The sequence below is a fragment of the Syngnathus leptorhynchus genome, chromosome 3 (genome assembly GCF_054491065.1).
Source record: "Syngnathus leptorhynchus isolate UIUO chromosome 3, UIUO_Slep, whole genome shotgun sequence".
Taxonomy (NCBI): domain Eukaryota; kingdom Metazoa; phylum Chordata; class Actinopteri; order Syngnathiformes; family Syngnathidae; genus Syngnathus; species Syngnathus leptorhynchus.
Window position 1 is genome coordinate 19,917,262 of NC_141197.1, and position 22,244 is coordinate 19,939,505.

Sequence of the window (22,244 nt, forward strand, 5' to 3'; positions counted from 1 at the left end):
TTTATAGGGAAATTTATTTTATTCCATTTCATATCAAAAGATCAAATGATTGTTTTAAAATATATTGTTAATTATTCATGCCTTCCTATTTTCAGTTTTTCTTTCCTCGTCCTCTTGCTCTTCTGCTTTTTTGACCGCGAGCTCTCGTGCTCCCCTTGAACACCGATTGAGCCGTAACCATGGCGACTTTACCGGAATCCTCTTCGCTATCTTCGCCAGAGCTGCTGCTGCTGCTCTGCTTTGTGTGCTTCGGTCCAGTCTTGGAAGCTTTTGGCAAACATTCCTCCTGGCTAGCGCTACTCACTCCATTCAAAGATGTTGTCAGAGTTTGTGCAATTCCCTCAGAAGCCAAAAAGCCCCCCCCGCCCACCGATTGGTTCCATTCTCTATTTTCAGCTTTCTTCCGGCCCTCTTCTATCGTCTTCCCTTTCTTAGATCTGGGCGGCGTGACGATTTCCTGGTCAGACTCCGCGTCGTCCTTTCCGTTCTCCTTCCTTTTCATGCAGGTGATGGCGCGGCGGAGACGCTGACTTCGGACCGCCTGCTTTTCCTGTTGCTCCACGCGGAAGAAGGTGTCGATCCGTAGCTGAGTCTAGAACGAAACCGCGGGAAAATGATGAACTTCTTGCATTAGCGTTTGAACACCCGATCCGATGAACTTGAACGATTCGTGTGATCGTCCAAATATTTGGGCCAAGTACCTGCTGTGTGTTGAGTTGCTTGATGACAGGCTGAAGAGTCTCCGCCGTTTTTCGACCGGCCCATCCGAAACGGCTCTGACAGAAAGTGACGGGCGGGGGTCAGGGAAAACTGGCGTGACACTCAAATGTATCGATGGCACCGGAAGGATATTCTTTGATCATGTCCAGTTGAGGGCGTCCCCAGCTGAAGGAGCTTTCCGACTGGTCCACGGCGGGCTGCAGGTAAGCCTGAGCCACGGCGGGGTTGGGGAAACCCGCCTGAAGTTTGAGCCCTCTCAGCTTCTTTTTCACTTTTGTGTCCCGGGGATCGGCCGTCAAACGTTTTTTCTCTTGAGCCTCCGACCACCACGCCCTAGCAAAATTTCAATGGCGTGAAGGGGAAAGATCTTCAAAAGCAACGTTTGTTTTTTTGTTTTGTTTTTTTGGACACAATCAACACACCAGAAGTGCGTAAGCGGCTCCAGGCCAGGTCCGGGGAATTCGTTCAGGATTTCCATGCCGGTCACGTAACCGACCCCGGGCACGCCCTCGGTGTAATCGCTTCCGAGCAGGTAAGCCAGGTTGATCAGTTTGATTCTGTCTAGACCTGAGTTGAAGGACGGAGAAGTCGTGTGTACGCATGACATCAGCTATCGGGGGCCAGCGCCATTAACACCTGTTTGCGATATGCGAGATATCGGCTTAGCGCTCGGATGCGTTCTCATTTCCCCCTGTCGACGCCGTTTTGATTTGTTCCCCGTGTGAGAGTAACGCGGCTTACGGCGGGCGGCGAAAAGAGAATTTCAAATATGGTACGTCTCCAAAATAATACGGCGGACGTTTGCAAAGTATCACTGACCCAGTTGGTTCTGCAGGTCGCTGTACTGATAGTGCTCCACGTATTTATTCTGGCTGAAGAAGTTCTTGTAGACATGTCGCCCCCCAAACAGCCAAACGTCCGAGTCGTCGGTGATGGTCCCGTTGGTTTGGTCGGCCCGGTCCAGGGCGGCGCACTGCGCTTCCGCTTCCATCGGAGCCACCAGGAAGGGAATGCCGAACAGACGTAGGAGCTCCTGGAACGGCCAGAGCGACGCATTGGAAAAAGGAATCTCTTTTTGATTCGATTTCCACTCACCTGGCTCTCCAGGTACATCTGACCTGTGACGGTATTGGCCATCCTCTCCTGCTGCTGTTTCTGCTCTTTCAGATTGCTCTGCTCCACCAGCAGAGAACTCTCCAGAGACTGCAGCTCATCCTACAGCGCGACGCCGCCGCCGTGATGAATGAGGAGAGACGCGGCACGGCGCGGCGCATGCTTACCACATTCAAATCTTCCCACTCGTTGGCCGCGGGGCCAGAGGGGGAAACGTCCTCTTTTCCCTCGTCCGACTCTTCCTCCTCGTCAGTTTGTGTTTTCCTGTCTGGCTCGTCGTCGACCTTCAAAGACTCGTCTGACCGACTTTCTGCTCGCGTTGTCTCCTCTTCATAGATCTCCTCCTCTGCGTCCTCTTCCGATACTTCGGCGAAGCTCTCTGGATGAATTTTTTTTTTCTTTAATTGAATTGTTCTTCACAAATTATGAATTGATCCGCTTTGACTCTTACCGTCTGATTCGCTGTCATGGATGATCTCAGCGTTGAGGCTCGTTTGGAGTGCGGGCGATTCGTTATCGATCCGCTCGGGCGGCTCGAGGTGACTCGGAGCGTCCCCGAGATGTTTTGCGAGGAGCTGCTGCTCGGCCGCCTCAAGATGGACACGCTGTTTCTTCTCAAAAATCGAGCCCTGCTCTGAGTCACCCGTCTCGTCGGTCTTTCTACTGAGCGTCATGGCGGCAGCCGATTCATCTTTGTTGACCTCGCTGGCCTCCTCCCTCACGTTTCGCTTGTCGGATCCTTCCTTCACTTTCTGAGTCGCAGCGCGAAGCGCTTCATACCTCTGTCCGACGACCTCATCCATAGAATCGGACCCGATATCGAACAAATCATCGGTGACTCGCTTAAAATCCGTTTTTCCTTTGCCGTCCTCGATAGCGCCAGGTTCCGTCTCCTCCTCTGAACTACTGATGTCTATCTGCAACTTTGCGACAGAGCTGACGCTCGGCATCTGATGCCTGGCTCCGTCTTCGTCCTCCTCTAGAGCTCGCTGGATGGCCATCAGAGTTCGCGGAGAGACCTTACCGTCGCTCTCTTCCTGCTTCGCGCTCTCCACATCCGAGCTGTCGCTCATGGCGGCCTGGATGGCCTTCAATGTACGAGGCGAGGGCGGCGAATGGAGTTTAGACGCGGATGCCTGACAATCGTCCGGACGGGGAATTTGCTTCTTTTTCTCTTCATCCTCGGAGATGGGTCGCCACAGGGGCTCCGGTTTGTCCACCGCTCTCTTTATAAAGCCAGCTAGGGCGTTCCCGCTCCAGGGTGCGGAAACCGGCTGGCTCGCTGAGGGAGTTTTACTTTGGCTTGAGCCTGTAGAGCAACAACAACAACAACAAAAAAAGCACACTTTATATATCACAATCAATATTTTGTAGTTCATATTTTATCCCGAAAAAAAAAAAAAGCTCTTGAATGACTGATGCCCTCGCCTTTAATGAGGATGTAATGAGCGTTATCTTCTGAAACAAGGCGACGCGACTCCACGTCATGGCTCTGCCCGTCCTGCCCAGAAAGCTGCGGCGCGCTGCCGGCGCTGCGCTCGTTCATCTCTTTTTCGACTCCCTCCAGACGTTGATTCAGCTTGTTCCTGTGCAGCAAGCCGGATAACTGATACTGGGAAAAATCTGTGGAGAGCTACGAGTGAATTAACAAGTTAGGAGGCGTGCGTGCGAGCGTTTAGGTAGACACGAAGGGGACGATTGAGGTACCTCGGGGGGTTTGTGGTACAGGGTCCGGCGCCTTTTTGAAAACTCTTTCATATCTTTGAGGAGCTCATGTTTAATTTCAAGCGGCAGGCAGGCAAACTGCTCCGAGTTGATGTCCACAGAGTTGGGGTCGTCGTAAAATTCCTCCCCCTGGTGAAATACAGTAATCAAATCAACATGATTTTATGGATAAGAACATTTGGGAATGTATGATGAACAACATGTACATAAATGTGACTTTTTTTTTTTTTCACCTGATAAATATCATCAACCTCATCCTCAGACTCTTTCTCTTCCTCCTCTGAACTGTAACAAGGAAAATTATATATATATATATATATATATATATTTATAAATATAAATTTAAAAAAATGCACAGGTGTTGAATGGTGTATTAGCATTTTACCTGTGGATTATATTAGCACAGGGAAATAATTCAAATCCAATTTCCTTACAGCCTTTAGGGCTCCTGACCTGCTTTTTTTGTCCTCATCCGCCTGCGGCAGGGCCGGTAGAACGTACATGTCATCCACCTCATTTCTCTTCACACTGGATAGGCTTGGTAGCGGATCCTTACTGAAGCGACACAAGAAATAAATGTTGCTGTTTGGTCTTGAGCAAATTTATGAAAAAGATACGTCCGTGATGCTTACCTGTCATCTCCGAGCACAGCTTTGATAGCTTGCCTCTTCAGGAATGTCCTGAGGAGTTTCTCATTCGTCTTTTGGGACTCTTGGCGTAACTCTTCCTTCCTCTGCCGTCTCAAGACCTGAGGAAAAATACACACAGGGAATTATATAAAAAGTTTATTCGTGGAAAAAAAAAATCCGAAGCGCGGACCTACCAGAGTTTGTTTCTTCAGCAGTGGAGCATCTCCATCAAAAACAAACACTGGCCTGATGCGGAAATATAGCAGCTTGCAGATGCGGTGGAAGAGAGTGAGAAGATGGGCGTTCTGGACATTGTTGCCTTCACGATCTCGGACCCCCTTCACGGCCTGATTGAGCCAAATACTGATATCTGTAGGTGCCAGGTTAAGGACTTCATAACGTCAACACAGAGGGGGAACAGTGAAGTGATGACATGAAAAACAATTGATTTCATCTCTCAAATTTGGATACCAACAGCAAGAATTTTACCCTCCAGAGTTTCTGGATTAATGGGTTTCCCCGTGCTCTCCAGCAGCCTCCAAAGTCCGTGCACTCCCATGGCTCAATTTAAAAACAACATAAAGTTAGAATTACACAATAGATGGACAAATTAGTGTTTACCTCATCTTGGTAACAACAATTCTGTTCGTCGAGCAACGAGTGAAGGACGCAAAGGTTCCGCCTATTATTTTGCTGACCCCGTTTTGATTTGTCAGGCCATGCTTAATATTAACATTTTTTTTTTTAATCAAATTAAAATAATTGTAGTTAGATAGGTGGATATATTTTTATTTGTTAGATTTTTTTTTATTAGTTTATGATTCAAAATAGAGTGTGTAATATTTTGGGAATGTCTATATCTAGCCTGACAGACTTAGCTCAGGGTGTTCTCGTCGCGTTGGATATGCCAACGACATCCGGTAACAATGGAATACTGTAATACGGCGGACCATCGTTAAGTGTTATTGCTTCCTTTAATATGTTCTGAGCATGTCAGATATAGTTGATAGAATTACTGGCCTGCTTCTTGGGAGTTATTGAAGAACCCTTCAAAGTAAGTAGTCACTTATCTCGCCTCCAAACAAGCCACGTAGTGAAGCTGTCATCTTCATCAACTGCTCCACATAAACGTGACTATTGAAGCTGTAATCACGTGTTTGTCATAACAAACACCATTATTTTTTTCTATTTAGAGAAATTTCTGGAATACACTGGACTTGGATTCTTCTTTTTGTCTCACCATCAGCTCAGTAGCAAACTACCACCATGTCGACTGCTGTCAGGGGTATGTAACACTCACTTAACATGATTTGATTGCTAAATGATCAAGTCAACATTTCTGCAGATACAGTTGCATTTCTTCATTCTTGCAGATTCTGCCCGTGTCCCGGTAAGAGTTGCCGGCGATGGCATGGAAACCGAGAAAACGCCTTCCACCCCGGAGCTCGGCACCGATCCATTGCCCTCGAGTCTCTCTGCCGCTCCCTCGGTCAAAGTGGCAATCCCCAAACACAGCTCCAAGTCTTGCAGTCCTCCTCCTCCTGTTTCTCCACAGCCCCTTGGGGTGCTCCACCTGGGCAAGGTGGGAAGGGAGGCCTGTACGGAGGTGGAGGCCGTAAGGATTATCATCCCACGTGCCGCCATAAGTAGAAGCAGCCGCGTAACCGAGGCCAAGGTAGACGTGGGACAACAGGCGGAAGAGCGAAGTTCTTCTCCGCAGCCATCGGCGGATGATTGGAGAGGACAGCTAGAGAAGCTTCAGAACTCCGAACGCAGACTTCTACAAGACAAGGAGGGCCTCTCCAATCAACTGCGAGTGCAAACCGAGGCAAGAGCCACACGGAGCGGATAAGAGCGTTTTACCCAGGCAGTCTAAACTCTTTCGTCACGTGCGACTAGGTGAACCGCGAGCTGAAGAAACTGCTGGTGGCGTCCATGGGTGATGACCTGCAATACCAATTTGAGCGTCTGGCACGCGAGAAGAACCAGCTGATTCTGGAGAACGAGGCTTTGGGTCGCAGCTTGTCGCATACGGCCGAGCAGCTGGAGCGCATGAGTATCCAATGCGATGTCTGGAGAAGCAAGTTCCTGGCCAGCAGGTATGAAGATGGTACCGGGGGCAGCTCTGAAGGACGTAATTATCTTCGTACGCTTTGAAGCCGTTTCCTTGTGTCTCCAGAGTGATGGCAGAGGAGCTGACAAATGCCAGAGCAGCTCTGCAGCGCCAAACCAGAGAGGCGCAAGGAGCCATTCGGGACCTGTTGTCGGAGAGGGACGAGTTCTCCAGGGAAATGCTGCTAACTCACAGGTGACATCTTCACCGAGGGGCCCCGTGGATCAAAATCGTTTTTCTGCTCCATTAAGGAGTAAAAAAAAAAACCTCAGGTCGTCCGTCGCCTACCTAAACTGAATGTGTTTGATGGTCGTCAGATCTCTGGAGCAGCTCCTGGTTTCTCTGCAGTGGGGCAGGCAACAGACGTACTACCCCAGCGCGCAGCCGCTCAGCACGGGCGAGATGGCAGCAGCGAATCACAAACTAGCGGACGCCGTCAACTCTCACCTGTTGGGCAACGCCCGCAGCGGTGCGTTCAAGAACAGCGCCTCCGCAGCGGCAGAGCAACGGTGCAGCACACCGGCGGAGAAGATGGCCGAGAAGGTACTTGGATTTGGAGCCGCGAGTTTAAAATGTCAATTTGTGACTCATCGGTTTGTGTTGTAGGTGCTGAAGATTTTAGATCCCATTTCCCGCGCGGAAAACGAGACAGAGTCCGCCGCGCTCGGTGACTCGCCCCCGCCAAACTTTCTGAGCAACAAGAAGAGCATCGGCAGGTTTCACCCGTACACTCGCTATGAGAACATCACCTTCAACTGCTGCGAGCGCTGCAGCGGAGACATCCTCGTGCTCTAATCGCGTGGCCGCATGCAAGTTTCAGTCTCTTTTGTGACAATTTGGTGCTTTAACTATTTTAGATTCAAGTTTTTTGATTATTGGATAAGAAAAAAAAAACATTTTAATGTATTGAATTCATGTTTTCTGAGTTTAGTCATGTGACCTTTGGAAGATGAGCCGGGATTGGTTGTTACATGAGCAGCTGTGATGTCATTTAGTGGCACACAATAAATTATTAAGATTTTTTTTTTTTGTGGTTGACTTCCCATTTATTTTGTTTGCAAATGCAGTACAGAGTTGTGTAATATTTTCTGCTAATTTAATAAAGACCAAAGGACGTTCTACGGTTGAAAATGTCTCTTGGATGAATTTGATTCCTCCTTAGTTCTGTAGAAAAAGACCAATTTACCAATATTTTTGAGAATGACAAACTCAGGCAAATGGAAACGACGTGTCCATTTTGTCACGCCATTAATCTTCATCCCACCACACCTTGCTTTGGCGTTCGCGTCTTCCTTCCAGACTATTCTTCAGAGATGGCCGCACTCTGCTTGAAGCTCTGTTCTGAGTGGGTCCGGCCTCTTGGTTGAACCCAGCCGAACTAAATTGTCCTTTAGACTTGAACGAACTATGGTCCCCACTTCTGAGTGTCTTTTTACTTTTTGGACTTGTACGTTTGGAAAACTTGTCCCCAACCTCTCCCGCTACGCCATTGGTGATTTTTTGCTGGTTGCGGTGAAAGCCAACATGCTTCCTGGTGGGCACAAACTTGAACGCCTCCTCCCATTTGCCGGTTTCCTTCACGCTTATCATGATACGAATCATCTGATCCAGGGTGAGATTTTTGGCTCCCATCTCCCAGTGTAGGAACTCATCCAGTGGCAAACGGGCTGTGGCCAACTTCAGACGCTTAGCATTGGCCAGTGACAACCCGGGAAGAATCGACCGGTCCACGAGGGCGCCGATGATGTACACTTTGGAATGGTCGAAGGTGCGGAGAATATTCGGCGAATCCGCCGTGAGGTAAACGAGGCGATCGCGAGGGAACAGATCGATGGGGTGAGCGTGTGTGTCTGTGATGAGCAGTCGGTCCCAGGTTTCCCCACCGTAGCGCTTGAGCAACTCCTTCTTGTAGGCTCCATCTGGTTGAAGGTTACAAAAATGCAGATGGAAAGGCTCCTTGGCACGTCTGTTCCACGCTTCCACCTCCATCAGTTGGGTCGCCGTATTCTCAAGCTCCCGCCTGGACATATTGGACTCGTAGCTCATGTCAAAGACCAAAGGCTGGTCATACAACATGGCCTGGGCGGTCCGCCAGGCCAGCAGTCGGTCCAGGCTGCGACTCCAGAACTTGAGGAGCATCGTGTTTTTCATTTCATTCTGATCCCCATCTGGATTTTGAGCTCTTTGCTGCTCAAGTGCCGCTTCCCTCTCTGCTTTCTTCTGCTGATTCTTCTCCTTGCGTGCTCTTTTATGCATTTCCCTCATTGCCAAGTACTTGAGGTACTTTTTTCGAGCTGATTTGGTGGTGAGGTCTGCCACAATCTTTAACTCGTCATCAGATATCTCTTGAGGTACCAGTTTGCCAGCTAGCCGCCACATTGCCACCAGCTCCCGAGCTGCCTCCAAACCTTCGGGAAGTTTTTCCTCCTCCTCGCGTTCTTCTTCATCCTGAGCATCTTCTTGCTCGGCTGATGAAGCTTGGGATCTCATCACGGATTTCCATTTGTCCAAGTCAACATTCTCCCTTTTCTGTGGATTCCCAGTACTGAAGAAACGATTTGAGTGACGTATGGAAAGGACTGGGCGAGTCCCGATTACTTGCGTTTTGTTGACACGGCATAACGAGAACCTGCCACGTTTCCATAATTCATTTAAATGTCGTTGAATAAAGAGTCGTCGTAACATGTCCATAACACTTGGTGTGATGCGGATGGAGGACTGGCAGCAGCGACACAGACAACGTACCTTTTTGCACGCGTTGGGATTTTTCATAGATCAAAAAACTATAGAGTCCCATTGCGCCATTGCAGTCGCTGAGTTTTTATTAATTTGCACTCCACTTTTAATAATCGTGCGGAGGTCACGCTGTTTTCAAGTGCAACGTTTTAATATGTCGTACTGCAACGGCGAAGCGCTAGCCCACCCCACCTTCCATCAACTAAAGCCGATAAAATAACTATAAATCGTGTCAAGAGGTTTGGTTATTTTAATGGCCTGTTAACTGTTTTATATTTATAAAAAAAAAATTGCGTAGACTTCTGACACGAAAAGTTACGGTGCTACATTTTCCCTACGGAAAGCCGAGGGTGTTGCACTGTTGTGACAACTTCCTGCGGTAGAAAACACATTTTTTGTTTGCCAGCCTGAATATGAGTTTATTTTTGCCGAAATTGACCTGCAAAAAAGATATAGACGATGTTATCAAAACAGTGGCAGAAAAGGTGGTTGTTTTGAGATTTGGGAGGGATGAAGACTCGGTTTGTCTCCAGCTAGATGAAATTGTAAGTAGTCCTCTCCAAATGATGTTTGTTGTGAACTATTTCCTACCTGACGCTGCTTCTGTTGATTTATTTGTAGCTGTCCAAAACGTCACATGACCTGAGCAACATGGCCTCCATCTACATAGTCGATGTAGATAAAGCCCCTATTTACACCAGATATTTTGATATCAGTTACATCCCATCAACTGTGTTCTTTTTCAATGGACAGCACATGAAAGTGGACTATGGGTGAGACCTTTTTTTAACAACAGGGCATAATTATTAGGTCATTAAGTCACTTACTTAAAATATATACTGATATTTATGTATTTTTTTCCCCTTCATTCAGGTCACCAGACCACACCAAGTTTGTTGGCAGCTTCAAAACCAAACAAGATTTTATGGATCTTATTGAGGTCATATATAGAGGAGCCATGCGGGGGAAAATGATTGTCCAGAGTCCCATCGACCCCAAAAATATTCCCAAATTTGACCTTCTCTACCATGGGATTTGAAATCAACAGCTATTCTGTGTGAGATACGTTAACCACCGTTGTTTTAGCTTCAATCAAATTGGAATGTCCAAGTATCTATGCGTACAATTTTGATCATGTTGAGTGTTGTGATGTTTCCTATGGAAAACAAGTAGGTTTACTGTCAAACGTGTATTAATGGAATACAAATGTTATGTTGCAATAAAGTTTTATATTCTGTTCATAAATTCTTACTTTCCATCTCTAAACTAATGTGGAATCGTAAATATTTGTAATGATGATAGGGAATGACAGACGACTCTACCATTGTGGCACTGAATGGTACAATTGAACTAAAAGCAAGTTGAATAAGGAGAGGGAAATGAATTCAGTGAAACCCAGATGGGAAAAATTATCATTCACTGGCATACGTGGCAATTTTCAAGACAATGTCAACAAAAGAAATAGCATGTGAAATCTGAAAATTTGCCAAATAAGCTTTGCGTTTAAATTCCACACTCCTATACTGCAGATGGCGCAATTTAAATCCCAAAGCAACATTGCAAGAAGACCGGAAGCGACGTAATGGCCGTGTGCGACCTTGCAAAGCAGGACGTAAAATAAGACAATATAAAATGTTATGACAGCGGCACTTAAACGTGATGTTTTGATTGTTGTAGCATTTCTCCCAGTTTTAAGACGATGATCTCTCTCATCAAGGCGGCTGTCGGCAGCGTGGCCGCCGCCTGCGCCCACGGTCACCAAACCGGTAATCGAAATATTCCTGCTTGTATTTTGTTTACTGTTGCCGGCAGTGCATTATAAATCAAATGTCTATTTTTAAACTGTGCCTACAGGTCTTCTGCACAGTCACATCAAAGTTCTAACCGCTGGACTGAAGACATTTGGAATCCCTCCAGACTACAGTGGTAACTATTGAACATCTTCCATATCCGACTCGGACTCAGTGTCCCCACCTTCTTGAGTCTTTTTCTTTGTTTTGATCTAGATGTGGTTCTGCCAGAAAAACCCAAACTGAAGTTTTTGAACAAGGTGCCCAATTTAAAAAAGGCTAAGAAGGAGACGAAGAAACTACGGGACATTCGAGGCCCGGCTCAAAGTGCAAATACCTTCACAACTGGACAGTATGGAATCGTGGTAAGATCAACCAACAATTGTACGTCTTAATTATTAACATGGCACATTTGACTCTCTCTCTTTCTGATACTCAGGCAATGGGAGGAGGCTACCTCCACTGGGGTCACATGGAGATGATGCGTCTAACCATCAACCGCAAGATGGATCCCCGCACCACGTTTGCTCGCTGGCGCATCAGTGCTCCTTATAAGCCCATCACGCGCAAAGGGCTGGGCCAGCGCATGGGTGGTGGCAAGGGGGCCATCGACCACTATGTCACGCCTGTCCGCTTTGGTCGTCTCATCGTGGAAGTGGGAGGAAAAGTGGAACTGGCTGAAGTGGAGCATATTTTGACCCAAGTCGCCAAGAAACTTCCCTTTCCTGCTAAGGTAAGACGACAAAGATGAAAGCTATTCATGATATGAGTTGTTCAAATCTCGTGCCTCCTTTAAGGTGATGAGTAAAGAAAGCCTGGAAGCCTTTCATCAGGACCAAGCCGATATGAAGGAGAACAACCAGAACCCGTGGACCTTCGAGAAGATTGCCCTAGGAAACATGCTTGGGATCAGGAAGGTCCTCAGCTCGTTTGACCTAAGAAATCATGGACGTTTCGCGGGCAAATTTTACATCCCAGGAAGGGTATGACAAACCCCAAAGAGCAATGGTGACATGAACTTTGCTGAAGTTTGAAGCACCTTGACTTCAAAATGACTTTTGCAAGACTCTTCTTTTTTTTTTTTCATTCGTATGTGTTCATTTTCTCGGTCTGATCCTGTCAAATTCCTTTGGTTTTTATATCATCAATAAAATCACACAGTCAGAGTTGAATAAACATTTTGACTCAGTTACATACATGAACATTAAATGTGAAAATACCATTATTGCAAAAAAAAAGGTACAGCACTCGAATGTTTGCATGGGCCCTTTGAGACTTTGTACATTTATTATTATGTACCCACTCTTTAATTGTACAGTACTACAAGTAACAATAATTCCAGGAAGTTATAATTAGGACGTGTATGCTCATAATAACATTTTTAAAACCTTAATTCCAATGAATTCAATTGACAACCATTAAACTGAACTAGTGTTACGCGGACTCCCTCTAGTGGGGACAGCACAGTTTTGTTATTTTTTTTTTCCATGTTTAACTCAGTGTTAATGTCCAAACTACGCATAGTAGCTTACATTAATATTAAATAACCTTTTTAGGGAAAAAAAGTTGTCTTGTTTTAAAAAAAAATAAAAAAAATCCAAAACACTTTGGCTTACCTTAATGTTGGTCACGACGTCGGTACAAAGTGTAGTTTGTCAGTTTGTCCTAAACGTTGACTTATAGGTAGTGATTGAACTCCGTATCCTTAACAAAAGACGATCTTGGGTGACCGAGCTAAAACGTTAAGTCACATATCACAAGCGAATTGCATATTTTGTGCCTATATTTAGGATAAAGGCGTTTTGACAAAAGCGATAACCTGAGTAGGGATAAATGTTCGAGTAATTGTACGCATGCGCGTTTGTACATCCGTGCTAAACACTGGCGCGGAAAATGGTACGCATTTTGAAATGTGGAAAATAATCAAACAGCTTATTGTCACTTCTAAATAATCCAACGGTATACCGTCAGTTATCACTTACAAGTGAGTTTAAAGTAACCAAAGCAAACATTGACTTTTAGCAATGAAGCCGTTACGTGGTTCTCATCGGGACTCCTCCAAAATCCCCACCCTGAAAAACAAGTCGAAAAAGAAGACTCGTCCAGCAGCCGAACTTCACCCGGTAAAACTAAAAGTTCAACCTCCGATTCGTGGCACCTCGAAACCGGTTACTGCTTCTCTGACAAACTCTTGATTTTTTTCCCGGAGGATTCGCCGCCTGCTGCCGACAACAATGACCAGAGCAAACATAAAAACCCTCCAAAGGATGGAAAAGGTTTTGAAGAACGTGTGACCCCTTAATCTCGAGTTTGTTCCAGTTCCTTACTTGTCTGTTTCTTGCATCTTGTGCACAGCTTCTCAAACTAAAGTCAAAAGTTCCAAAAACCTCAAACCGATGCCGAGATCTTCCATTATTGCATTGGATAATATGCTGAACCTAGCAATAATGTGAGTTTGGGTCCATACATAACTTTGTATGGGAACTTTTTGGACATTCTTTCCTATGTTTTCAGGTCAACTCTTGGTTTGAGACAGACAGAGAAAGAGGAGAGCCAGAAACATCTGAATATTGTGAAAAACAGGTGAGCTCAAAATAGATGAAACGCTAAGTAATCACCTTCAGATCAAAAGTCTTCCACTGAATCCATTTTTTAGATTCTTGAGTCATTGCGCAGAGCTTCAAGTTCCAGTGCAGAAACATGAAACGTTAGGTCAGTCATGGGCGCGCCACCGCCAGGAGACCAGAAATTGCCAGGCCAGAAAGCAAAGTCTGACTTCCCTGGAGGTGAGCGAGACTTTCTCAGGTTGGATAAATTGATGCTTTCAATCTCAATTTTTCATCAACAATCTTCTCGACTGCATGTTTGATTTGAATATTTGTGTTTCCAGGAAGACCTGAAGGCTGTGGTCAGTGCGCTGGAGAGCACAGAAGAGCAGACGTCCTCTTTGCAGCGTGTGTGCAGTTCTCTGAGAGAACAACTGGAAGAGGAGGAGGAGAAAGCGAAAGAGGTGCAAGACATCACAATGCACATTGGGATTTGAGGAGTGGAAATATGCATATAAATTAGAAATGCTGTTTCTGATTATCGTGCGTTGGTTCATCCCGTCAGATGTTTCGGAGAAGCAAGCGAGCGGTCGTCCGACTCCCTTCTCGCCCGCCTCGGAATGATGAAACAACCTTGGAGGTGAGCATGAATGGTGCACGCTTTCACAATAAGGCCAATGTGTTTCACAAGGACCTATTGCGTGATACGTCTTCTTCATTGTTAAACGACTTGCTCTCCAAAAATGTGGTTAAAATGGCTGAGTTGCATTTCCTTCCAAGAGGAACTGCAAGTTCTAAATAGCATAGATGGAGTAACGTCTCTTGGGTAAAAACACACTTCTGCCACTCTTTAAAAAAAAACAAAAAACAAAAGTGGTTCCTCAGTGCTTACATAATTTTACTTTTCCTCAGGCTGAATTAATTCCCGGATGAAGACTGTGAGACCATCTCGTGTAAACTGAGAGGAATCTTGCTAAAGGAGAAGTGGGGAAAAAAAAAAAAGCAAGCAGCTAACTTACATAAGCACATAAACATTTAGATCACTTTTGTAAATGATTTGTTCCTTGCAAGAAGCTGCTATGTTTTTTGTTTTTTTTGTTAAATAGACTTTCAAGATATGTATAGAAGTGTTTTGGAGTGTTGCAGTTTGTAGCTGCCACTTTTTTGAAAAGGTTTTCAATTTCTAAGTAAGAATAAAAGCAATCCTACACCAGTTGTTTGGACTCTCCTACTACTCTTCAACACATATTATGTGTCCAACATCTCCATTTATATACACCAAGTTGCATTGTTAGAGAAAATGTTCCATGAAGATGATTTTTCCCAGATGATAACAAAAATGTGGTTATTTTTGTCACCACTGTTTTGGTGGTAGCAGCAAAAAGGTTTGGATCCATCCAAATGCCAGGAGGCAAGGTAGAAAGAACTTAAAACAACATTTATTTTGCAAAAATTGGCAAGCAAGGCATATGGAATCAAATTACAAAATGAGTAGGCATCCAAAACAATAGACAAAAAGAGGTGCACAAAAAAAAAAAAACATGGCTGGACTCGCAAATGGGAACCAACGCAAACACCTCTAAAAGCAAGAATGAAAGAAAACAGGGATTTAAATACAACGAAATAGACGAGACCACAAGAGACACCTGGACAGGACCTAAGCTGATTGGTTAACACGAGAGACCCGAAAAAAAAAAAAAAAAAAAAAAACAATCCTGCCAATTTTCTTCTTTGCTTCAAACCTTTTCTTCTCGGCTTAGGAAAGTGAATCTTTAAAAAAATGCAATCTATTAACAGCACATATTTTCTTTACAATTGCATCACCCCATGTCCAGTTTATTGAAGCAATCAAAACACCCTTAATTCAAGCAAATATGTTCTCATGTTCAGCAAAGAACTTCTCCTTTAGTTGAAAAAAAAAAAAAAAGTTAATAAACAGTAGTGCATTTGTCTGCAGGTTGTTGCTCTCACTGAACTCTGACTCAGTCCTTTCTGGAAGCTTTCAAGCAAAGTCACTTTGCTAAATGTGGGACGTTTTCAGTGATCTTTTACGAATGGACTCAAAGGAGTCGTCGTTGAAAAGCCGTTCGACGGTCGAGACCACCGAAGCTCGGACGGCGCGGCCGAGGCCTCGGGCGGCGAAAACGTAGAGGATGGGGTTAAGGGCGCTCTTGGCGTACACCAGGTACAGAGAGATGTACGTCCCGTAAGATGCCTTTATATAAAGCTCCGCTCTATCGGCTTGTCCTTCAGCCAGGGCCCGTAAGAATCGGCACACAAAGTAAGGAACCCAGCAGATGAGAAAAAGCAGCATGGTGAAAAAGAGCACTTGATACATCCTGGCCATCTTGCGTGAAGCCGTCGGGGAGGAGGAGGAGGACGTCGGACTCATCGGCACGGATTGCCGGATCTTCAGCAAAATGGCTAAATTGCTCCCTAAAAACACCAACAGGGGCAGGATGAAACCGGCCAGCGTTTCCGTGACCACCAGCCCCGTGTCGAAGGTGCCGCTTTCCAGACACTGGTACGTGCCGTTGCTTTCTTTCAGAACGGCGCTGTGCAGGTAAGGGGCGGACAGGACGGTGGCCAGCAGCCAGGAAAGCCCGCAAGCTAACGGTACGGCCCAGGCGGGGCGCCGTAGCCGAGCCCAAACGGGCCTCAGCAGACACAGGCATCGCTCCACCGCCACGGCGGACACCAGGAAGGCCGACACGTACAAACCCAAACCTCGAAGGAACATGACCAGGCGGCATAAAGCCCAACCGAAGGGCCAGCTGTTGTTGTGGGCCAGGTATCCCAACATGAGGGGGGTCCGCAGGATCAACACCAGGTCCGCCAGAGCCAGGTTGAGCACGTAGATTCGAAAACTACTGGCGGCCCGGGTCTCTCCCTTGCTGCCTCTACGCATGAGATAGCGTCGACTCTGACTAAGGGCCCAAACCACCAGCATGTTCAAAGGGACGCCCACCTTTTTGGGAGAAAGAGGAAAGTTGGCAAATTGGCCTTCACCAAAGAAAAGTCACGATCCCTCACCCACCAGGAAAATGAGCACGGTGGCAGTAATCTGGACTCCTCGGACCGCTTCTGCCCGCCAAGAGCTGCTGACGAGTTCTTCCGCCATCTGCGTTTCATTCACGGCCGCCATCAAAGGCATGGGGATGCTGAAACAGCCAAAAGCGCAACTTTCAACTTCATAACAACTCACTGCCCTGTAACATGAACAAAATGGAAGATTGCGTACGAGCGTGGCTTTCTTGTGCAATTTGCCCGAGATTTCCACATGGCAGCTATGCACATCGTATGGACGTACAGTAAAAGTGAATGTGCACACTTTGCACTTTTCTGGTTTCTACGGACTTACTTTCCTGCAATGTACCATCAATTTCAGCATACCTACATTTTACATCCCTTAATTAATTCAACTTAATAATAAACATAAATAATTAAAAAAATAATAACATATAATAAAAAAACAAGAATTAAACTGTAGATTCCGTAATATAGGGTGTTGGTTTTCTCAGTGGTTAGTTTACTTTTTGAAAATCAATCACACACACAAACTCCTTGTAACTTGGCTGATGCATGTGCCCGATGTTCTAGCATGGAGTCGTGACTAAAAAGACAAGAATGTGTTCTTTCTTGGAGCCTCTGAGGCATCTCCAAACATGCACCTACACCTCGCCCGTTTTCTGTGGGCATGAGCACACAACACATGCAGCCACACCTACTTTGCGCTACAAACTTTCATACATAAGCATGGACACAAAATATAGACTTTACACAAGCACACACACACACAAATGATTGTGTGACCTCAAAAAGAGCAAGGACGTTCCAAATGGAAAATGACTGCCTTACCTGATTTTTGGTGTGGCTTAAAGAGATCTTGAAAAAGGAAAAAATAAAAAGGAGCTGCTTGGCTATTAGACTCGCCTCTCTCATCTCTCCCACCTCTCTCTCTCTCTCTCTCTCTCTCTCTCTCTCTCTCTTTCTCTCTCTCCCTCCCTCCCTCTCCTTTCTTTCCTGTGTGTGATTGCTTCACAGGCATCCTCCTATGAAATATTCCAATTTTTGGTTCACAACTGTTGTTCAAGATGTCCGCCCGCCGTTGAGCAAGGGAAACAAACGGTTGGTTGTTTATTTGCAAGCCTGCAGATGAAACAACAACGTCATACTCCAGATCAGAAGCTTTTATATTGTCCACCAGCAGAAACTAGGAAGGGAAGGAAATACATGTCCTTGTAAGGTTGTTATCACCTGAATGTTCTGTGTCTATGTGTCATGGAGAAATACTGCAGCCTATGAGAAGAGAAACTATGTAATGATATTTGTGTCAAATAATAAGAATGGTCACACATTGCTTGACAACACAAGCGGACCTGGCCATTTGATGAGGTGCACTTTTGGGCTGCAAATATTTGATACCTGATTTGAAAGATTTGGCATTCATGTCATCTTGAATGGCAGCAATGACAGTCTAATCTCCTAATGAATTGGAATCCATGATTTCAGAAAAGGAAAGCCAACACGACACTTTCTTCTTTGTTTCTTTCAAATGTCACAAGCCCGTTGTTAAAAGTTCCACTATGAAAAAAGAAAATTGAAACGGATTTGTGCATTACTTGATGCCCTCCTGTAGATGTCACCCCTTTACATTTATTTTCATGTGTGGGACAAGAAAAGCAGGAGGTGGGGGACGTCAAATAACTGCAACTTGAAATGGCCCCGATTTAAAAGTTTAATGACAATTGTGATCCTTAGACTATTCATTTTAAAAAATATATCATTATTATTATTATTATTATTATTATTATCATTATTATTATTATCATTATTATTATTATTATTATTATTCACAGCTCAAACCAGGTTTATTCTGTGTTTGAATAATTTGGCAATTATATTTCCAACACATCAATGAATATGATTTACATAAAGGGTTGTTATGTCTTGGAATATTGATGAGGCTGTTTAATGAAATGGAATCAAATTCAACAGAGTCAAAGTTGATTTATCCTCTACGTGCAATGCTTCTACTAACAATACAGCGAAGAGCTATAATTGACAAAAGGATATATTACAAACTTTTTTTTTTTTTTCACTGATTTGCACATTTCAATTTCTACTCCAAAAACTAAATGTCACACTTTTTGTGACAAACATGGAGAGATCTGGTGAGGAGAAAAGCTTTCCCTCACATACATTTATTTAAACTATTTCCATTCACACAAACTCGAGTCAAATTGTATTTCTTTTGTCTTGCTAATGGTTTTCACTTGTTTTTTTACAGACTGTTTTCAATATGATGTCTTAATTGTACCTTTTTGATGAGGGGAAAAACAACATTGACGAGATGTATTTATTTTTCTCAAATCAGTGTTTCTTTTGTTTTGCTGATGACTGTTATATGAAGTCTTAATTAAACCTTTTTGCTGGAGGGAAAAACATGATTGACTGGATGTATTTATTTTTTTCAACCCCCCAAGCTTGGCACTCATTAGTGATGCAACAGCTAATTTGATGGCGGGTCTAAACACAGCATATATATTTCATTTGTGGAAGTGAATCGTGAGCAGCTTGCCTCTTTTCCCCTCTGACGAACACCCACGCTTCCTTTAAATCTGCTAATTTTAGATGCAGCTCTTAAATCGGGGAAACCAAATGTTTTCACGTCACACAGTGAAAGATGCCGAGATCTGTGTCGCTGTACTTTATGGCTCACCGTGTCACTCTAGATTTTAGTGGCAGAGTGAAATGACACGTGCTTTCTAAACAGCCCAAACCATGGGCTTGTTGAGATGAAAAGAAAGAACCAAAGAAAAAAAGTAAAAAGAAAGAACGATAAAGAAGAAAAAAGCTGAAAAAAGAAAGAAAAAAGAAGAAAAAGGAAGAAAGATAAAGAAGAAAAAAGCAGAAAAAAGAAAGAAAAAGAAAAAGGAAGAAAGAAAAAAGAAAGAAAGACAGCAAAAAGACTGACAGAAAGAAAGAAAGAAAGAAAGAAAGAAAGAAAGAAAGAAAGAAAGAAAGAAAGATGAATTTCCCCCCCTTCAGCTGCCGCACGTGAAAGCAGGTGCAGGTGAAAGGTTATCTGCTGGTATATCAGCTGTCTTTCGACTTCAAACCGCACGCGACGGTAAAACGGCGTGACGCCATCGTGTATGTTGCCCACGTGGAAAAAACACAAAGACACCTTCGAAAAGCCAGAAAAAGTCACCGTGAATTTTTTGCAATCTTTCACTTGTGGCTTCTGAAGTTGAAAGGAGAAGAAATTGCACCAAGAACAAAATCCCAAGTTGTGAATTTCCACAATGCCGCGAGGGGCCCCCCCTCCTTGATTCGAGTACTCTTCCCCCACATCCCCTTGCCAGCAAGTATTGCGTCATATCTCTTATCACATTGACTTTCACGTCGTCCGTTTATCCGGAGACTGCAAAGCAAGAGTTGGCACGAGAACCAGCGTTTCTCGCAAGAGTCGACGGGGGAGCCACCTTGGGCTCTCTGAATCAGATCATTACTATCTGACCTGAGAAAATCTTAATGAGGATTGTGTCACAGTCATTTAGTGGAAAAGAACAGCTCTAAAAATCCCCACCTCAACTGACATTTTGGGGCTCCAATTCATCTCATCAACGGCTGACACCATTCAAGTCTGGAGACTTTATGTGCACGCTGAACACGTTTGTCACCAGATATTATTTCAGACAATCGTCTCACACCCAAGCGGGACTCTTCATTAGGATTGTCCAGTGATGCGAACAGCTACATAATTACAACAATGGGTTGTTATCTCTGATTGGCTAGTGACCACTCCAGGGTGTACGCAAAAATCTTCATTTGGATGGATGGATGGATGGATGGATGGATGGATGGATGGATGGATGGATGGATGATTAGCATGGCTCCACATTTGTTGGGCCAAGAATTAAAGACTTCACTGCAGATGAGGTGTTTCGTACTGCACGACAAAGGCTAGCATGTTAACTGCTAGCATCATTCGCCATCGAATCAGAAAGAGCTGAGCATTGTCGGGAATCACTTTCACTTTTTATCAAATTGAAAAAAAAAGGGACTTTAAAAGTGGCATTATTGACTGTTAGCCTAAATGTAAACAAGCTGGTCAATTTCAAGAAACCTCTGTAGGCTGCATTTACATGCAAGACCAAGTTTTTTTTCTTGATACAGTTTTGAGGGGGATTTTACATGAGTCACATGAAATGTTTAAAAGACACCCACATTCAGATGCTGCACTGCTCAACGGGAGAGACGCTCGCTCACAAGGTGGAGGGAAGCCACACGGGCAACCAGCAGCCCGTTAAGAAAAGAGGAAGTCGGGCTAAGTCGAGACAGGTCAGTGAATACTTCAATATGCACCAGGCGTATTAAAATTTTGCTTTCTAGTCTTTCTGCACATCAGAATTGCGCCAAAATTCATTGCAAAAAAAAAAAAAAATTCTAATTTATCAGCACAATTCCAAATGTTACAAAATGTACTGTATAAAATATATTACAAATCTAATGAGGAAACTTTTACTTCCATATCATAATATTTGGCATCTTTTTACTGACTGATGAAAAAATTGAGCTTTCCTAGGTAAAGCGAGTTCAACATGTGGACGATGATGACAAAGTCCCAGAATGAGGTTAATGCTAATCGTGATAGGGGTTGATTTCATCGGACACCTGCCACGTTAGCATTAGCTTCACTTTGGGAGAATTCACGCAAGCTGAATGGAACTGATTGCCACCACTGAGAAATATGGAGCAGAAATAAAAAGGTTCAAAAGGTGCATGGAGCAATTCTTCACCAACGCCACCATCATTGTCAGACTCGTTTTTTTCCATGTAACAATTCAGGCTGTATGAATAATTGATTGACAAAGGATTACATTTAATGAGCCACGTTGGAATAGATTATAATTCGGCCTCCGTTTCCTTTGTCGTGCCCGGACAAAATGTTGCATTGCTTCATTGCAGTGTGTTCAGGATTTGATGAGCTACAAAACACTTTTATGTTTCATCCAATCAAAGATGTCTGTTTTCGATGTATTCAGTGGAGCAGGACGGTTCACTTTGGGACCAGCACATAAATAAAATATCGGAAGATTTTTTTTTACCGACCAAATGTGTGTGTATGTGTGTGTGCGTGTGTGTGTGTGTGTGTGTGTGTGTGTGTGTGTGTGTGTGTGTATATATATATATATATATATATATATATATATATATATATATATATATATATATATATGAAAGATGTACAACATGGTGCGTTCACAAGCGCCGTTTTCATTTGGATTGACTTTGACGAGCCACAAACGTCCTTCATAGCGATGGCGCCCCCGACATTAATCATACGCTCAATGGACACTCTTTCAGATTCACCTACACACCCTAATGAGATCTCATTTCATAAAGACTGTTTTCTTTGTCAGGGACACATTTTCACATACAATCCTGACCTTAAGAAGGTGGACTACATTTGACTCTACTGGTCTGAAAAATGTGTATTCATGTCATTCAGTATATAATATGTTTTTATCTTTGCCAGCTACAGTGGGCAAAAGACTAGATAGCTCAAGTTCCAATTATTGTCCACCTGTTGCCATTCATACAACAGAATAATAGTTATGTTAATAATAGAACATGTTGAAAAGAAAATGTCAGAGTTGACTTTCCTTTTCAATTAAAAAGGCCCAGATTTCTCCCTGACTAATTAAATGTATGAGTAAACTGAAACCAGCCCATCATTTGTTTACAATGTTCTTGTTTCGTAGTGTGCAGTGAATTAATCGGAACGACAACATGTGCCTGGGCACAAAAAAACAAAAAAACCCTGAGAAACATTGCACTGGAATTACATTTTAATAAGATGATG

The 22,244-nt window shown here is 44.2% G+C and overlaps 7 protein-coding genes across 9 annotated transcripts; 4 read left to right on the forward strand and 3 right to left on the reverse strand.

The window, feature by feature from the left end:
* Positions 1–12: 12 nt before the first annotated feature.
* Positions 13–12,663, reverse strand: ercc5 (excision repair cross-complementation group 5). Of its 2 annotated transcripts, none has more exons than XM_085906899.1 (16): positions 12,443–12,663; positions 4,659–4,748; positions 4,382–4,557; positions 4,191–4,306; positions 4,012–4,113; positions 3,792–3,843; positions 3,541–3,687; positions 3,262–3,466; positions 2,285–3,142; positions 2,001–2,212; positions 1,816–1,935; positions 1,540–1,753; positions 1,143–1,287; positions 853–1,053; positions 702–786; positions 13–592 (listed from the first exon to the last, which is right to left on the reverse strand). In XM_085906899.1, exons 2-16 carry the CDS (start codon positions 4,744–4,746, stop codon positions 92–94), a joined length of 3,222 nt encoding a protein of 1,073 aa, XP_085763025.1. In that variant the 5' UTR covers positions 4,747–4,748; positions 12,443–12,663; the 3' UTR covers positions 13–91. The 2 variants fall into 2 exon arrangements, with proteins under 2 accessions (XP_085763025.1, XP_085763026.1); XM_085906900.1 differs by lacking the exon at positions 12,443–12,663 and adding an exon at positions 4,809–4,829.
* On the forward strand, positions 5,085–7,431 carry blzf1 (basic leucine zipper nuclear factor 1). The gene is made up of 7 exons (XM_085906902.1): positions 5,085–5,241; positions 5,381–5,472; positions 5,561–6,015; positions 6,087–6,286; positions 6,367–6,495; positions 6,618–6,843; positions 6,907–7,431. Exons 2-7 carry the CDS (start codon positions 5,454–5,456, stop codon positions 7,093–7,095), a joined length of 1,218 nt encoding a protein of 405 aa, XP_085763028.1. The 5' UTR covers positions 5,085–5,241; positions 5,381–5,453; the 3' UTR covers positions 7,096–7,431.
* trmt10c (tRNA methyltransferase 10C, mitochondrial RNase P subunit) lies at positions 6,483–9,575 on the reverse strand. The gene has a single exon (XM_085906901.1). It carries the CDS (start codon positions 9,070–9,072, stop codon positions 7,549–7,551), a length of 1,524 nt encoding a protein of 507 aa, XP_085763027.1. The 5' UTR covers positions 9,073–9,575; the 3' UTR covers positions 6,483–7,548.
* Positions 9,382–10,275, forward strand: txnl4b (thioredoxin-like 4B). Its single transcript, XM_085906911.1, has 3 exons — positions 9,382–9,581; positions 9,658–9,809; positions 9,910–10,275. The coding sequence occupies exons 1-3, from the start codon at positions 9,450–9,452 to the stop codon at positions 10,073–10,075; spliced, it is 450 nt and encodes a 149-aa protein (XP_085763037.1). The 5' UTR covers positions 9,382–9,449; the 3' UTR covers positions 10,076–10,275.
* mrpl16 (mitochondrial ribosomal protein L16) lies at positions 10,576–12,295 on the forward strand. The gene is made up of 5 exons (XM_085906903.1): positions 10,576–10,802; positions 10,891–10,962; positions 11,043–11,191; positions 11,266–11,559; positions 11,624–12,295. Exons 1-5 carry the CDS (start codon positions 10,736–10,738, stop codon positions 11,813–11,815), a joined length of 774 nt encoding a protein of 257 aa, XP_085763029.1. The 5' UTR covers positions 10,576–10,735; the 3' UTR covers positions 11,816–12,295.
* cenpq (centromere protein Q) lies at positions 12,560–14,582 on the forward strand. Of its 2 annotated transcripts, none has more exons than XM_085906906.1 (9): positions 12,560–12,722; positions 12,849–12,949; positions 13,036–13,102; positions 13,182–13,275; positions 13,341–13,409; positions 13,483–13,631; positions 13,717–13,836; positions 13,938–14,012; positions 14,285–14,582. In XM_085906906.1, the coding sequence occupies exons 1-8, from the start codon at positions 12,680–12,682 to the stop codon at positions 13,994–13,996; spliced, it is 702 nt and encodes a 233-aa protein (XP_085763032.1). In that variant the 5' UTR covers positions 12,560–12,679; the 3' UTR covers positions 13,997–14,012; positions 14,285–14,582. The 2 variants fall into 2 exon arrangements, with proteins under 2 accessions (XP_085763032.1, XP_085763031.1); XM_085906905.1 differs by having other exon boundaries at positions 12,567–12,722; positions 13,483–13,612.
* On the reverse strand, positions 14,365–17,241 carry LOC147059685 (C3a anaphylatoxin chemotactic receptor). The gene is made up of 3 exons (XM_085906910.1): positions 17,231–17,241; positions 16,410–16,533; positions 14,365–16,340 (listed from the first exon to the last, which is right to left on the reverse strand). The coding sequence occupies exons 2-3, from the start codon at positions 16,524–16,526 to the stop codon at positions 15,393–15,395; spliced, it is 1,065 nt and encodes a 354-aa protein (XP_085763036.1). The 5' UTR covers positions 16,527–16,533; positions 17,231–17,241; the 3' UTR covers positions 14,365–15,392.
* Between the last annotated feature and the right edge of the window lie 5,003 nt (positions 17,242–22,244).